At 33.2% G+C, this 15819-nt stretch overlaps 1 protein-coding gene across 1 annotated transcript in view; it reads left to right on the top strand.

Annotated features, from left to right (window-relative positions):
* Positions 1-3289, top strand: part of thw (chitin-binding domain protein thawb) — a 43843-nt gene extending 40554 nt beyond the window's left edge. The window contains exon 8 of the mRNA XM_029306094.2: positions 1075-3289. Coding sequence (XP_029161927.1) covers positions 1075-1367 — 293 coding nt within the window. The 3' untranslated portion in view covers positions 1368-3289. The remainder of the gene's footprint in view (positions 1-1074) is intronic.
* The last annotated feature ends 12530 nt before the right edge of the window (positions 3290-15819 follow it).

Below are 15819 nucleotides of genomic sequence, written 5' to 3'. Positions count from 1 at the left end.
TATTAATTTTAATTCTAGACGTTTTAACATTTTTTATTAAGCAACGATGATGTTTTATTCGAATAAATATCAAATATTAGGAATAGATATTTCATTACTATTGACGATTTATTTTATATGAAATTCTCATAATATTATAAGTATACTGACAATGAAATAGAATTATTGATAGAATTTTTACTATTATGTTATTGATGAATAAGAGTTCTCGACATAATAAATATCTTTTGTTAATTTTAATACGAGATAATAATTTCTATAAGAATTGTAAGAATATAATAGAGAGTATGTGCTCCTCTTCAAAAAGATCAAAGAGAAAATCAATATCAGAATAATATCAAGATTTAAAAAGAGTTTATAGCTTTATTTTTTTCAGGATTTTCTTATATAAATTCCTATTATTATTTTTTATTACTGCATTTCTTAAAACTTTTATTACGAAACATGATTTTATTGTATTTTAATAAAACGATTGCAAAACTTAATATCAAGATACAAAGAGCATTCTGTTCTTTTTATGATGATTTTTTGTAATCATTTCTTTCTTATTATTTCTATAAAATTTGATGCTTGCGAAATATTAGTTTATTAAATATTATTTTATGTAAAAAAGTCCCACATAATTTATTCAATACGATATTTTTTATTTTTACGGTATAGCCCATACCTTTTTGTTTATTTTATCTTTCTGCTTATCAGGTGTAACACAGATAATATTTTCACATAGTAATATTTTTAATATTTATGTTTTCTAAATCGGCCAACAGAGCCAAAGCACGAAAAATTAATTATTCGGAACTGTATCTCTTGATTTGAGATCACAAAGTTCCATATATAAATTAATCTCGAAACTTACATATGGAGAAATAGGCGCGAAAAATTGTGATCTCAAATCAAGAGATACAATAATTTCCGAATAATTAATTTTTCGTGCTTTGGCTCTGTTGGCCGATTTAGAAAACATCATATTCTTTATATTGAGAGCCGATAAAAATATTTATTTCTGATTTTTAATATTATTATTGCAAGATAATAATTTTATTACGGGAAATACAGATAATATTTTAATTGCAGGAAAGACACGAGCGATCATTTTATCGAACTCGACGACGGGTCCGCGGACGTCGTCCTTGAGACCCACGCCGTCCACACCATCCATCACCACGTTCCGCAGCAAGACTGGACGGAAGTTCCGGACGACGACGACGACGACGACGGAGAGCGCTCACAGTTTCGCCAGGAGATCGGATGATGCTGTTCAAACGGACACGAATAATTTCTTAGCGGAAAACGAGACCATCGCGTCCGACAACCGAGCTCTCGAGCTCCTCAGGTCGTTGTACACGATAGCCGCCAAGTGGGGCTGAGGATCCGCAGAATCGACGACCGATCGGAACTACGCGCGTGTCGGAAGACTCGCGAGATGAAGTATTCGAAGACGATCCATCTGTCGATACGTTTCTCGAAGTAGATCGTTGCTGTCGCCGCGTCATTTCGTCTTAGCCTAAATTCGAGGAGGGTTCGTAGAGTGCGAACCTGGTGAATCTCGGTTTTGATCTCGGCCCGTAAATCGACGTGACAAATACGAATGTTTTCTCGAAAGCTACGATATCGCTATTTATTAATGAATAAAGATCCGTAACATGTGATTATATCACTGACTTTGCTATTTTTCAGAAGAACAATTTTTCTTTAATTATAATGTTATATTCTTATTTTATATACTTGATATATGAGAATTGGAAAATTTCGTCTTATATCTTTGGATCACGGATCGATAATATGCCGCTACGACAGCGAAGTTCGATTTAATTTAGGGCCGAGATTGACACTCGCGCTCGCGGATATTAAGTAGATCGTTGTAACGATTTATCGGATATATTTTATTTCTCAAAATAGAATTTTTTTGTCACGACTGCTTGATACCCGCGATCGAACGTAACTCGTGTCGGTTAATATATGCGGAGTCCCGATCGATCATCGATCGATAAAAATCGCGGTATAACAATTAACCGGCTATAGTTCGACAAGTTAAGATTATTTGTATTTGCCGTCCTTTTTTTATTAAGAATAAAACATCGATCGCCTCGAAATATCGACAACTATTACTTGCAAAAAGAAAAAAAATGCCTGCCATACTCTTCGTCCTTTCTGTTCAGCGACTTTTGCGTGAATGCTACTATCGTGTATGAATAATATTCAATTTAACTCTCTCGTTATCGAGTAATTTTAATTGTTTAGCAAAGTATTTTAATACGTTTTACTTATTTTTAGCATATAATAATTAATTTTTTTCTTACAATAATTTTAATTTCCCATTAATTATATTTGTTGAAAAGTACTCTATCTAAATGTTGAAAAAAATTGATTTTATTTCATCGGTAAACAATTTGATGAAAATTTATGTAATCCTATTTAAATCTATTGGGGCAAATAGTTGAATCTTATTGCTGATATAAGAACATACGAGAGAGACACAGACAGTGATTATTATATTCGAAACGCGATTATGCTCGTGTAAAACAGTGAATGTGCATACCAGCATAAAAGGATTTGTATGACTCGACCGCTCCGCTATTCTCACAATATTGCCAAGTACATTCATCAAATTGCTACTTTGTTGAATAACACGCGAAATTGGCGGAATGTGTGATGGCACGTGGTGAATTGCACCGTACGCTTATGGTTATTCATACCGGTTGGACTTTATATAGGTATACGTAACACAATGTCGTCCTCTCCCCACGTGTCTTTCCAATTTCAGGTCACTTTCCAGATCCTCTTTCGAAATCCGCGCTAATTCACAGGCAGCGTATTAATTCCCGCCAGCGGGATGAAATTGATATTCGCGGGTTGCGTCGTACGAACCCTCATTAACATCTCAGACAAAACTGCCCGTCGAACTGTTGTTACGTTCAGTATTACGAAAAAGACTCCTCTTCTCGAAGAGGATCCGCCCAACATCTCCATCGGCGGATTCGCGAAACTATTTATTCACTCATATATCTTCGCGTAATAGCGATTCCTACGTCCCGGCTAACAGTAAGCTACATTGTATCTTTCTTGAAATTACGGTGTTGGTAACATTCTCTTTCGTTTGGGCATTTCGAGATCGGCGATGCTCCTTCAATCGTCGCGATCCCGAAATGTCCAAACGAGGTTTCTAGGTCATTATTTAAGTACCGCGACTCTTAGCGAATTGTAGCTGTATCGACTTTATGTAATATACCTTTGTACAGTATGTGAATAAATATACAGGGTTTTGTTTACCCATGTTTTACCTGTCAAATGTTCCTTATAGCATTTTTATTGATATATATATATTTCTTTTTTTATACTCGTTATTCTAGGATGAAACCGCTTCACAGTTCATTACCAACATCGTTCTTAAAAGAGTGAACATGTTACATTTATTGCATTAATATATTAAATAATTAATATAATATGTCATTTGATTTTAATTATCTATTAAATATTAAGTTTATTTCTGATATTTATGATACTTCGAACATGTAAACTTTAATTTAGACTTTTAGAATGACTTTTTCGAAATAAACATTTAATTGAAAAATTCTATTTACAAAAATGTAACTGAATATTTTAACATATATTTTAGTAATTTTTTTTACAATACCTTTTATTACGTCAAAAATTTTAATACTTGATATTTCTTGATGAAAGGCCATGTGCCATAAATTAAAAGCTCGCTGTTTATGGCAAGGAAAATATCATTAATAATGATATAAAATACTAATCTAAAAGCCTGAATTAAAATACGGAAATATTTCAATCTTTTAGGAAATTATTTGCGCTCTAAATACATATATAGAGACTGCTGCAGAAATACCAGCACGGCTATGTGAATTCAAGCAGACTAATGAGCGCCAGTTTAATGTTTTGCGGGAGGATCCTTGGAAAAAACAACCACACAGTCGTCGACAATTACACAAACATCGAAAGAATGAAAGGAATTTTCTTCTTTGTCTTTCTCGTCATATATACACTCTTACATCCGGTGATTTGTATAAACTAGAACAACACAAGCGTGATGTACTCGCGCGCAATTCCTTGAATTTATATTAGAAAAATTGATATTAAAAAAAATATATTAATTTAAATTCTATATATCTTTTTAAAAGAAATCAGATAATTAATTTGCCAATTAAATTTTAAAATAATACTACATTTAAAAAATTGAAATAATAATAAGTTTTAAATGATATATTAATTATAATCAGTTAAAGTGAAAAAATATTTTTTTACAGAAATTAAATTAAATTTTTTACACAGTTTTCGTGTAATTCTGAATGTTAGGTCAAGACACCTGATTTTTAATATCTTTCATTATCAAACTGAGGATTATTTCATTCATGGTTTCCCATATCTATCAAGTCCGTTCTTGCATTTTTTAATTAGCTTCAGTCATGAGAGCGATAATTAATTTTTTCCAAATTTTAGATCCCAATTTACATATCCTTATGTTAGGTATTAAAGCGTGATTTTTCTAAATTTTTTATCATTACACAGAAAATAATTTCATTGACGTTTTCCCATATTTAGATAGCTTAATCTCGCACCCAAACAGCGAGCGTACAAATTATTTTACTTAATACATATAATAAAATCTGCGCAGTAGAATGTTCACGGAGAGAAATGCTTTTTATTTTTGCAATTTTGCGAATTCTAATATATAATAAGAGATATTTATAATCGAGGTAGGCAATAGAACATCCTTTGAAACTGAATTTAAAAATAATTTAACGTGTATTCCGCAATCGATGGACATCTAATGACATCGTAAAAGTATCGCGAAGAGATTTCCGTAACGCATCATAAAACGTCTGAGAGTTCGTATAATTTCAACTGATCTAACGAAGAGATGAGAGGACACGAGTGTAATATCGCGTGGAATCGCACCGGAGGTCGGAGGTTATTGCAAATGGCTGATTAATATTTCTAAAGATGTACGTTTATACTGTAGTCAGATCGTCGTAAGCAGGATATGCTTTTTTCTGTGAAATGTCACAAAACTATCCTACAAAGACAGATACTTTTTCTCGTTATTATCCCAGTCATTTGCCCCAATTACCCGTTGTTAGAAACGACAAGTCGCAAAGCTTCTAGAAATAAATGGTGAAGATTAAGATAACTGAAAAGAATAAATAATTTTTTGTATTTTTACGACAAGTTATCTTACATTTTTTAACTTAGAATTGTATAAATAAATAATAGATGTATAATTATAGTTTAATAAATTTCTTATTTAAAAATCTTTTAAATAAGATAATATTTATTAATGTCAAGTTATTTTTCTGAATATTTTTAAAAATATGACAGATACTTACAGTTAATTTTCTTTCATGAAAATAATTATTCGAAAATGTCAGGTATTTTTAAATCAAGATTCATTTAAGAAACGATTAAAATAGAACGCGAAGAGATATGCGAAATCATTCTCATAAATGAATCTATATTGGCCAACATTTTAGGCATGGAATCTTTTGAATTCAGGTATATATCTTGTGGCGCAACTTTTGTCTTCGCTGTAATGCGAAAGGACATCCGTTTTCAACAAGACCGAGACCGATTCGCCGTCTCGACGCAATATATTCAAATTAATGTCCGGAGATCGGTATCCGAATGAAGAATTACAAGAGGCAGGAAGAAGATTCTTGCTTCTCCCTTTAAATATTTTTTTCGCAAACGCAAACAAAACCGTCTGGTAAATGTACTTATGCTCGAGTAAACATATTGTACTTATTCATAAAAATGTAATATTTATGATGTAATATTAAAAATATCTAAAAAATCAGATACTTTTTAACGCCACTTCCTATGTATAAATATATCTTTTCTCTTTTAGCTTTTATATAGATATTTATCTTTTAGATTCGAAACGAAAACGTTCTTGTATTAACGAGAGACTTATTTACATAATCATAGGCTGTCAAAATTATTGTTAAAATAAAAATATTTTTAATATAATAATCAAAACATCTAAAAAATCAACCACTTTTGTCTCGACTTTCTATATATAAATATATCTTTTCTCTTTTAGTCTTTATATAGAAATCTATCTTTCAAATTAAAAGAGACAAAACATTTTCGTATTACGAGAGACTTATTTACATAATCATGAGTTGTCAACATTATTGTGAAAAATCTGTCAAGAATATATAAGTATTATGTTCGCCAATAGTCACAATTCTTTTTAAAATAACGTTTTAGGATGACGAGCACATTCAAATACTATGCATTCAAATATAAAGTAATAATAGTCATTATCGGAATAGCAATTTTGCGTAATAGACGGTAACATCGTGTGAACATCCTGTGACTGTTAACAGCGACGAATTACAAACACACAAGATTCTCTGCGATATATGAAAAAAACTCTGTATAAAATAGGAGCAGAAGTAGATCGATATATTATATAATCTGAATCTGTCGCGAGAGAGCGACCGATTTGGAAATTTACTTGCTGGATAAAGAAGGTCAGAATTATTTATTTGTTTCGGAACGACATTAATTTTCTCGCACGTCTAATATTATACACTGACCTAGTCCTTTTCTGGACAGGTTAAAAATTGCGTAAGAATTTCGATTGCGCAACAGTAATAAATATGCATGCTTTTGTAACACTTAACCGTTCCTAATACGAGTTCTTTCTCTAACGATAATTGTTTTAATTGTAATATTTTTACAATTGAAATATTTTTTCTCATTGTTAAATATTTTTTAAACATTTTTATAAATTTAAAAATTTTTTATAAATAAGAAATTTTTTCTCTCGAAAGATATTTATTTCTATTTAGTATAATTGCGCGTTTTTAAATACTAATGCAATAATTAGGAAGCCATTACAATAAATAAACCTTAAAATTGCCTTAGATTATTTTTATAAAAGGGAATAAGAAATGAACTGTCAAATAATTGCTTTTAAATGTCAAACATACGAAAAAATGTAAATAAATCTCGACAGATTTTTCGAACTTTTATACGGTTTTTGTAGCCCATACGGGACATCTGGGATCGAGGCTCTGATTCCAAACGTGGATCTCCCGTCTGTACAATTATCTTCGCGCTCTACTGGTGAGGCGGTAAAAGGTCGTTGTTGATGCAATCGACCACGATATGCCCTGCAGAATACGCGGTTAGATTACGGCGTATTGGCCAATTGCCAGAGCTCAATTAAGACTTTTTAGTTTTACGAGTATTTATCAGCCGCTCGTAACATCGAGTGACGTGTGGATTATTGTTTAAATATGAATCGTTGATTCTGTATCTCGCGCAGAAGATTGACACTGCGTATGTTCATCGATACACTTATATAAACGCATATTTATATGAGAACCGCGCGAGGAGCAGTGACAGTTATAATGTTGTTTACGCTTTTCATATATAAGTGCAGAGAGATCGCAGTTAAAGATGTTAAATAATTCTTCCGTCGAAAAAAAGGAAAGAGGAAGCATGGAAGAGAAAGTAATTTATATATATGTATACAATTTTTTATATTCAATATTTATATATATGATGGACACAGTACGTATGTACATACATGTATCGCTTTTAAAATAAAGCTTGAAAAATTTTTCACTTAACACACGTTCCTTGTTTTTCGCACGCGTCGCGTGTTAAAGAGATTAAAAGGTTAAAACTACTAACCAGTTATTATAGTCAAAGGTACAACAATTTTTAAAACCGAGAATTATGATTTACATTCCTGTTGATTATAGAGGTATTACTAAGCTCTAACTAGAGTTTCATTAGCGAGATGTACCTAGCTATCATTAAATTTATCAAAACATTAGCAAATTGCTTTAATTGTTTTCTCTCTACGAAATCGTAATTAAAATTCGTATCAAAATATTTATTTTTGGTTTAGAAAAATATACGCAATTATTACCAATTCACGTATACACATATCACTTTGTACAGTATTATAAATTATTATTACGAAATTTGAAGTTAAATTGTATTAAATATATCATTAGACAAAATTCTTATTCGCTCGTGTATTGTTTCAAACAAATTAATATATTTAAAAGACCAACTTATCGAGCTAATTCTTTAAGATGTTAAACTAAATTTTATTCAGTGTATTATACAAAACATACTAATATATAAAGAGAGAAATTATAAACGTTTCAACTGGACGCAGTTTTCTCAGTATTACAAAAATTCATACATAAATAAATACCTTAAATATTAAAAATTATTATAATAGTACTTCGTTATACTTTGTATTAATTTAAAATTATATTAATTGAAATAAATTGCGTCTATATATGACGGAGTTATACCAATCGAAATAAACTTTCCACGTGCAATTTACATAACCGGGGCAAACGTACCTATATCTAAACGTCTAATGACGATAGTACGAAAGTTCAATTATTGGGCCAAAAGGTATATTTTGCGATAGATCGTACACAATTTCTCCGATGAACGCGTTACCGAACGCTTTCACCGATTGCATGCCGATTCGGATCGCTGCTCCTTTTTAGCACTGATGACAGTGTATCTTCGAATCTCGAGCGATTCTGCGGCAGAGAGAGAGAAAAAAGAGAAATAATAGTAGAGGTCACGCGCGCGGATGAAGTAACGAGCAATTAACTCGTATAATCCTAGAATCTCGCTCTTTCTCGATCACTTTCGTCGAATGCAAATGCCAGATGATTCTTCTCTATTTTGTGTATCGAGAGGTAAAATGAATCTATTCTGTACGTTTCTCGGAGTTTCTTGATTATATCTCGCGAACGAAATATTTCTCATATAAAAGGTCTACGCCATCGTATTTAGCGCTTAATACGTGTTCATCATTCTTGGCTTAGGATCATCAGGGCTGGGCATTCACGTCTTTTAATATTCATGAGAAAGAATCCGAATGCTTGCATGGTTTTGCACAAATGACCGGAGGAAATTATTATAATAATAAAGTTATTATATGTATAATAACATAATAACAATGAGCAAGGAATTTTAACTGTGTGATATATATGCTTAAAAATAATTAGAATACATCTCATCTCTCTGAGGTCTCGGAGATTTTTTGTGGGTAGGATCTTTTCTCTTTTAAAATCTATAATTATTAAAATAGTTTTATTAATTAATTTATAATTCCTGTAAACATAAAAAGATATATATATATATATATATATATATGCGTATAATTAAATTTTTAAATTATTGTTAAGCCTCAAAGATCTCATTTCAGATTTAATTTTTGATTGATCGATGATCGTCTTTCCATCTCGATCAACGCTGTTCTTAATTTAAATTCAGAAGATTATATTGCATAACTTTAATCAATTTCCCGCAATCGAGCATTTTTCTCATCATAATAAATCGAATTAAAAAAAAAAAAATCTCTCTAATCGCTCACCCGAAGAAATACATAAATCAAGACCGGTTTTCTTTTCAATAATAAAATTAAGAGGTCGCCGAGATACACGCGCGGAAGAGCAAACATCCATATTCCTTTCTCCGTGCGGGGATGATTAAGAAAGAAGAAAAATTCTTCCGTGCACATCCTGTGGCATTATCCTCCGCGGCGGCCGCGTCATAATTTATGCGGACAACAAACGATCCGCGCGGCGATCCCGGCGTTATCCCCATCGATCATCCCGCGGTGTCTGCCGAAGACGTCGCGGTGGAAGGCTGCAGCGAGGTTGCGTCTCTCGTCTAGCGCGCATCTCTAAAATAGAGGCCTATTACGGTCGGTGATGCACCGAGATGCGCGAGACTTTCTCCCCCAATTCCTGCTGCATTCCGGCGCGGATCGCGCTCGTTAGCTTTACGATTCGCGCCGACCTCCGGAATCCTCCTTCTCACTCCCGGTGAGGTTTATCTCTCTCGCGAGAGGCAGAGAAGAAGCCCCGGCTATTATACATCCGCGACCGCACCGCTTTAATGGAAAGTATGTCAACCGTTCGCGCGCGCTCGCAGAAGAAGAAGACGAGGAGATGAGTCGCGCGCGCGCGCGATCAGATTATCCGATAATAATATATCGGTGAGAGTCTTTGTTGTGGCGATAGAGAGCAGTCATGCGTGTCCCGTCTAGGCGCGAGCCTAGTCATCGAGGGTGTCGGAGGATGACGGCGACGGCCCCTGGAAGATCTCCCGATCAACCTGCAATTATTTATTTTAGCTTCTCCGAGAAGTAAATATCAGTTTCGTCATGCATAAACACGTGCTCCAGCGATGAGATAGCGTTTCATATTCGCATTTTCATGAAAATAGGGTCGATTCACTTGCTAATTAATTTTAAATATGTGTATACGGACAGGGTGTTTCTTTTTAAGCGATACAGTCGATTATCTTCAAAATGAGACTTTGTGGAAAAAATGTTTCGCGTATGAAAGTTGTAGGAATAGCCTGTATATATTTTTATTTACTTATAGAAGTATATAAACAATTTTTCTTTTTATTTTTCAAATATGAATATCTTTCCTTCTCAAAAATATGCAGTGTTCGGTAATAATTGCGGAAATGCGCGCCGAGAAGAGACAGTTCAATATTATGCGGTTACTAGGTGTGCGATCAAACATTGGGATTAATAACCAAGATTAATTATGTATATATTGAACCATGTAACAATGGAATGTCTCTTCTCATCTCACGCTTATATTATGCGCGAATTGGTTTTTTTAATTAATTTCTACTTAATTATTGCGAAAATCGTAAAATAGACTTTTGCACTTGATTTAATGTGCTCTACATCTGCATACGAGAAATACGGCTTTTATTTTTGAATATTTTATATACTTGCATATATTCCACAGTCTCTTTGTCATTTGTACAGTGAGTAAGGACTCCATATATTATTCCGTATAATTATTATAATTAGCAATTATTTCAAAAAGCTTGTATAATTTTGATATAAAACTACATAACAAAATCTGTATTTCAAAAAATTGAGCTTCTCTTTTTAAAAAAATAAATAAATAAAAAATTTTATTTCGCTTTTTCTCAATCGATTTTAAACTTTAATAAAAGTTTGACATTTGGATGCCAAGAAAGCATCCAATAGAACTCGTATGCGACATAAGCTTTGTATTTAATTTTCACTATAAACACACAGAACTGCAAATAATCATTAAGGAGCCTAGCTGAGAAACAATGCAAACTTTCTAGCTCATTCTCTAGTAGAGCGAGTCTGAAGGAGTTAGATGTATGAAAAGATAAGTATAATACTATATTCAACGGATCCGCACGAAACGCACACGCAATCACAATGATTTAAGATCCTCGGTTAATCTTATGGTGACGTTGTACACGACGTTCACGCGATTTACGCCGCTACCGTATCATTTGTTACCGGATACATTCCTCAGTATAGCGCGTGTCTATTCATCAACTTTATTAGCGATTATTCCATAGCTACTGTGACTTCGCGTCACTCTGTGGAAGTCGAAAAAAAGCTTCGCGAATTTTTACCCTCGTCTTAGAGAGGTGTATCATGAAGTAATCCTGGCGGATTATTTGATACCTGGACAAAAAGTCGAGATGATCACGCGAGATGATCGACTATGACTGTATCTCTGATGACGAAGTATTATATTAGTTGTATCATCCCTGGTGTGCAATCTCTCGGCTTTTGGAATCTCCCTCATTAAGACTTGTATATATAATATTATGGAATTTGTACGTCAAATACACTCGCCGATACGCTCGCAACGCGCGTCGCGATAATCGATAATTCCCGTTGTCGTAATCCTCCGCGGGAAAAGTGAAATCATATGTTTGCTCTCTGTATATGCGGAGGAGCGCGCGTAGTTATTACCGCATCCGAGAACGTGCCGTTATATGATGCCGATTGATCGCTGTCGGGCGTTCGTTCTCGCTTCTCGTAAGACAAGTTTGCCATTAAGAACGATATGTACGGGAATTTATATTTTATGCGCCTCGGGTATCAGGATCTCTCGCGGTCTTTTACGAGCGCCTTTTGTTCCTTAATGACGATCGGCGGCAATATGACGCGCGGCTACGCAATCTCTCGCGATGTATGTATGTACGCAATATACAATGTCTGTCGAACGAAAGAAACGAAAAAAGATTTCTGCACTTTTTTTCGAAAATTGAGATTGCAATTCTTTCAGTCTTTCCATCTTCGTTCCATAGATTTTGTAAACTATGTGGCATAATCGTGTAATAATCGACATCCAATCATCCGTGAAAATAATAGAGTTTATGATTGAAGAATTTGTACAAGTGAGATAAGTATTATATATATATATATATATATATATATATATATATATATATGTATATATACAATATATACATAAGAGAGTTATCGGATTTTCTTCATATTCCTTATTAGCTCGAGTAAAGTTCTCATTTAAGATTTTTCATGTTGAATTAACTTGTAATTCTCATAGAAGATGTAAGATAGAATTTATAAACATAATCAGACTATGAATTATACACAGAGTGTATCTAAATAAAAGAGAAAAATTTTAGGAGATTATTCTTTATCGAAAATTAAAGGGGGTTTCTTATATAAATATATATATACTCTTATATTCCTCTCTGAGTTAGACTTTTCTAAAAAGGGAGATAAAAATTAAATTTTTATTTTTAGACAAATTAAAAACATTAAGCGGAAAATATCCACCAAGTTTTATTTCTTAAAATAAGAATAGGTATATATTTATATAAAAAACCTCCCCTATAATTTTCGACAAAAAATCATCTCCTAAAATTTTTCGCGCTTGTTTGGATACACTCTGTATACGAAGATTGATTTTCAAAAAAAATATTAGTTTGTTTAAAGTTTCTTTATGTTTTGTGTTCCTTGTAGAGGCAAGATTAAAATTAAAAATTCAAATATTTTTAGAAGCTAAAATTATTCTCTCACCACTTCATTTATATTCAGAAGATTTTTTCATCGTTCTTTCTTTTCTCAAGTTTTTCGATTATAACACAAGTGTATTATAATACGATTAATGAAGATTTTTCTTTGTCGTAATGAAAATTTCGCAAGAATAATTAATACAACGCTGTCTTTTACTCTGAATAATAAATGATTTATTGTACGTGCGTGTAGACACTCGTAATGAGTTCGTGATCTTTATAATATCCAGATGATGCTGCGGCGATCATCGTCTTCGATTAATATTCGTAGAATCTTGCATTTCATCGGCCGTAATTACATCGTTTGTAAATAGGATGCGTTACGCGTGCGGAAATAAATAAACCTGCAAAATAGATCTCAATGCAAAGATCTTATTTAGGTCTGCGTGCTCGCTAATAAGTTGCGCAGAGGGTATTCAATTTATTTAAACACATCATACGAATCGTTCGTATCTCGCGCGAAAATACTCTACAATTTCCGCAATTAAATTCAACGCAATTAATTTGATCGCGCCGTTCTATATAAATCGAGGAACACAAACTCAATTCGAAATGATTTCATTGCAATCATCGCGGGAAGATATATCTTCAACTTCGAGTCGAAACGCATATATAATTTGGATTGCGCCGATAAATCGGGCCACCGTCGAACGTTCGCCCCGATTTGTACATTTCTCGGAGTAATTTGATCGGTAATCGCCGGACTGGATTCGTGATTCTGATGATTCCACCGAAAGTTCATTACGCGATGTGACGCAATCCGTTCGTTTGTGATTTCCTCTCGTAATCAGCCCCGCGCACTGATGAGAACGCAAATCCGATGAAAATGAACTTACGGATCGGCGATCGCGCGCGAATCGCTTAACTACCAGCGTAACGATTTGTTCGCGCACCGTTGCATTTTTCACGTTTGATCGCGAATGAATGGTCCATGTAACAGATCAGATAATAAGCAATTGAGCAAACCGCGGCATGATAGTCATTAAAAGACCATTAGCCGGAGCACTCCGCATAACTGCCGATGAGATATTTTCCCCGTTTCAGTATCATCGCTGATCGATGTCGCCGGTATTTGTATACTGTACGTGGGGCTCTCTTTCTTTTTCTCTTTTCAAGCGTTAACAAGGTTTTCAAACGCTCTTTTGTGTAGCTTTCGCCACGCATCATAATTTCTTTGTAATCGGCCTTAATCAAAGTTAATCCGTGACTATCGAAGAGCTTATATAAAAAAAAAAAAAATTATTTAAATTGTTTAACATTTGTTCTAAACGTATAAATCCCGAATATTTAATTTTTTTATTTTTTTTTATTATCTTATTTTATTCTTTTTATTTTTAATATTTTATCTATTTTTCTCTCTCTTTATTACATTTTCTATAAGATTCTTTACTTTAAAATAAGTTAGCTTATTTAAAAAATCATTGTTTGCAAATGATAAAAAATTTACATTTGTCGCATTATATGGATACCTTTTATTATAGTTTAACGATTTTGTTAATATATTTTTAGATGTAACATAAAAATCGGATTATTAATAATGACGTCAAATAGGAAAGCTAATTAAATCGATACATATCGCAATATGAGAAAAGCGGAGAATAAAAACGGATTAAGTCTGATTGTGAGATTAAATTTTTGTTAGACTTAATTCCACGGAATCCACAAAGTGTCATTAATAATTGTAAGAAAGAAATTTTTGCCAGAAGGTAATTTTTAATTTCAGTGTTATCTAACTCTGTAATTAAACATTCTATCAAGCACCTGCTAAAGAAAAATCGTGTCTGCAAACCACTCATCGATGTATGTGGTAAATGACTATTATTAAGAGTAAGAGCGCGAGCGTTTGCATCGATTAGTCTTGCGAGTTTCATCACAACTGAGGAAGCAGTCCCTCATTAACCTTTGAATATCCGTCTTATTGCGGGCTTTGATGAAATATAATAATTTTTACGCTAATGGTCATTGTAATAAAAGAACCTATAGATGGACAAGAGTACGGTTTTATGAGAGTATTAAGAACCATGATGATGAAGCTTTTGTATAATTACATCGCTACTTCAAGTATGAAAAGACCGCACACACTTGAAATCGCTGCATTCGATTCGAGTCTACTTTAAAATGTGACATTTTCTAAGCTGAGGATAAACTGAAAAAAAATCCAAGTACTTTTAGTACATGGAAATTACTTGTTCAGAACTGGAAAACTTACTTCATTATCACTTTAATTCTTTTTCTATATGTTTTAAAGTAAAAATAGATATTAATGTAAAATTACTATTTTTATGCAAAAATTATACGTCATACGTAATTTAAAATTTACTATTTTTACTTTATTTTATAAGTATTTATCAATTTTATTTATAACATTATTTTATAGCATTTCCTAGGTGTAATTTCATGTTTAATAAAATATTTTTAATCTTGAAAAAATATATAAGAGTATATTTCATATGAAATTATATATAATCCGTAATCTTTCATATAGATATAGCAATATTGCATATATGATTATGCGGGATCGGAAAAAAAAGCTTACGTAATCATGTAATTTTGCACAAATATTTTTCCAGTATAGCGGCAGAATCGATATAATGGGTTTGTCTCGATAACAAGGGATTGCAAGGCGTTCGAAAAAGGGGAAGTCGAAAAACGAGCTGCACAAGCGTATTTTCGACCCCTCCTTTGTTAAGTTCCGAGTTACGCGAGTTCCGTTTGGCGCGACGCGGCGGCATCGTTTTGCTTTGCACCCGACCGGTATCGATTCTTGCCACATATTCTCGCCATGTGCACACAATCCCACGTGAGCCGTTTAACACATGCGAGCATATCATCCTTTCAGACTCGCGGCCATCTCGCGCGTCGACTTCTGCAAATTTCCTCGGTATCTGTATGCTAAGTGCCTGTCGCGGTGGCTTTTTTTCTCTCGCGCCGTCAGCTCGAAAGACGATGATTTCTCGCAGA

Source organism: Nylanderia fulva, unplaced genomic scaffold (assembly GCF_048542155.1).
Source record: "Nylanderia fulva isolate GAGA-0341 unplaced genomic scaffold, ASM4854215v1 Scaffold3, whole genome shotgun sequence".
NCBI lineage: Eukaryota > Metazoa > Arthropoda > Insecta > Hymenoptera > Formicidae > Nylanderia > Nylanderia fulva.
Note: the sequence above shows the minus strand (reverse complement) of the source record. Positions and strands in the feature narration are given on the sequence as shown.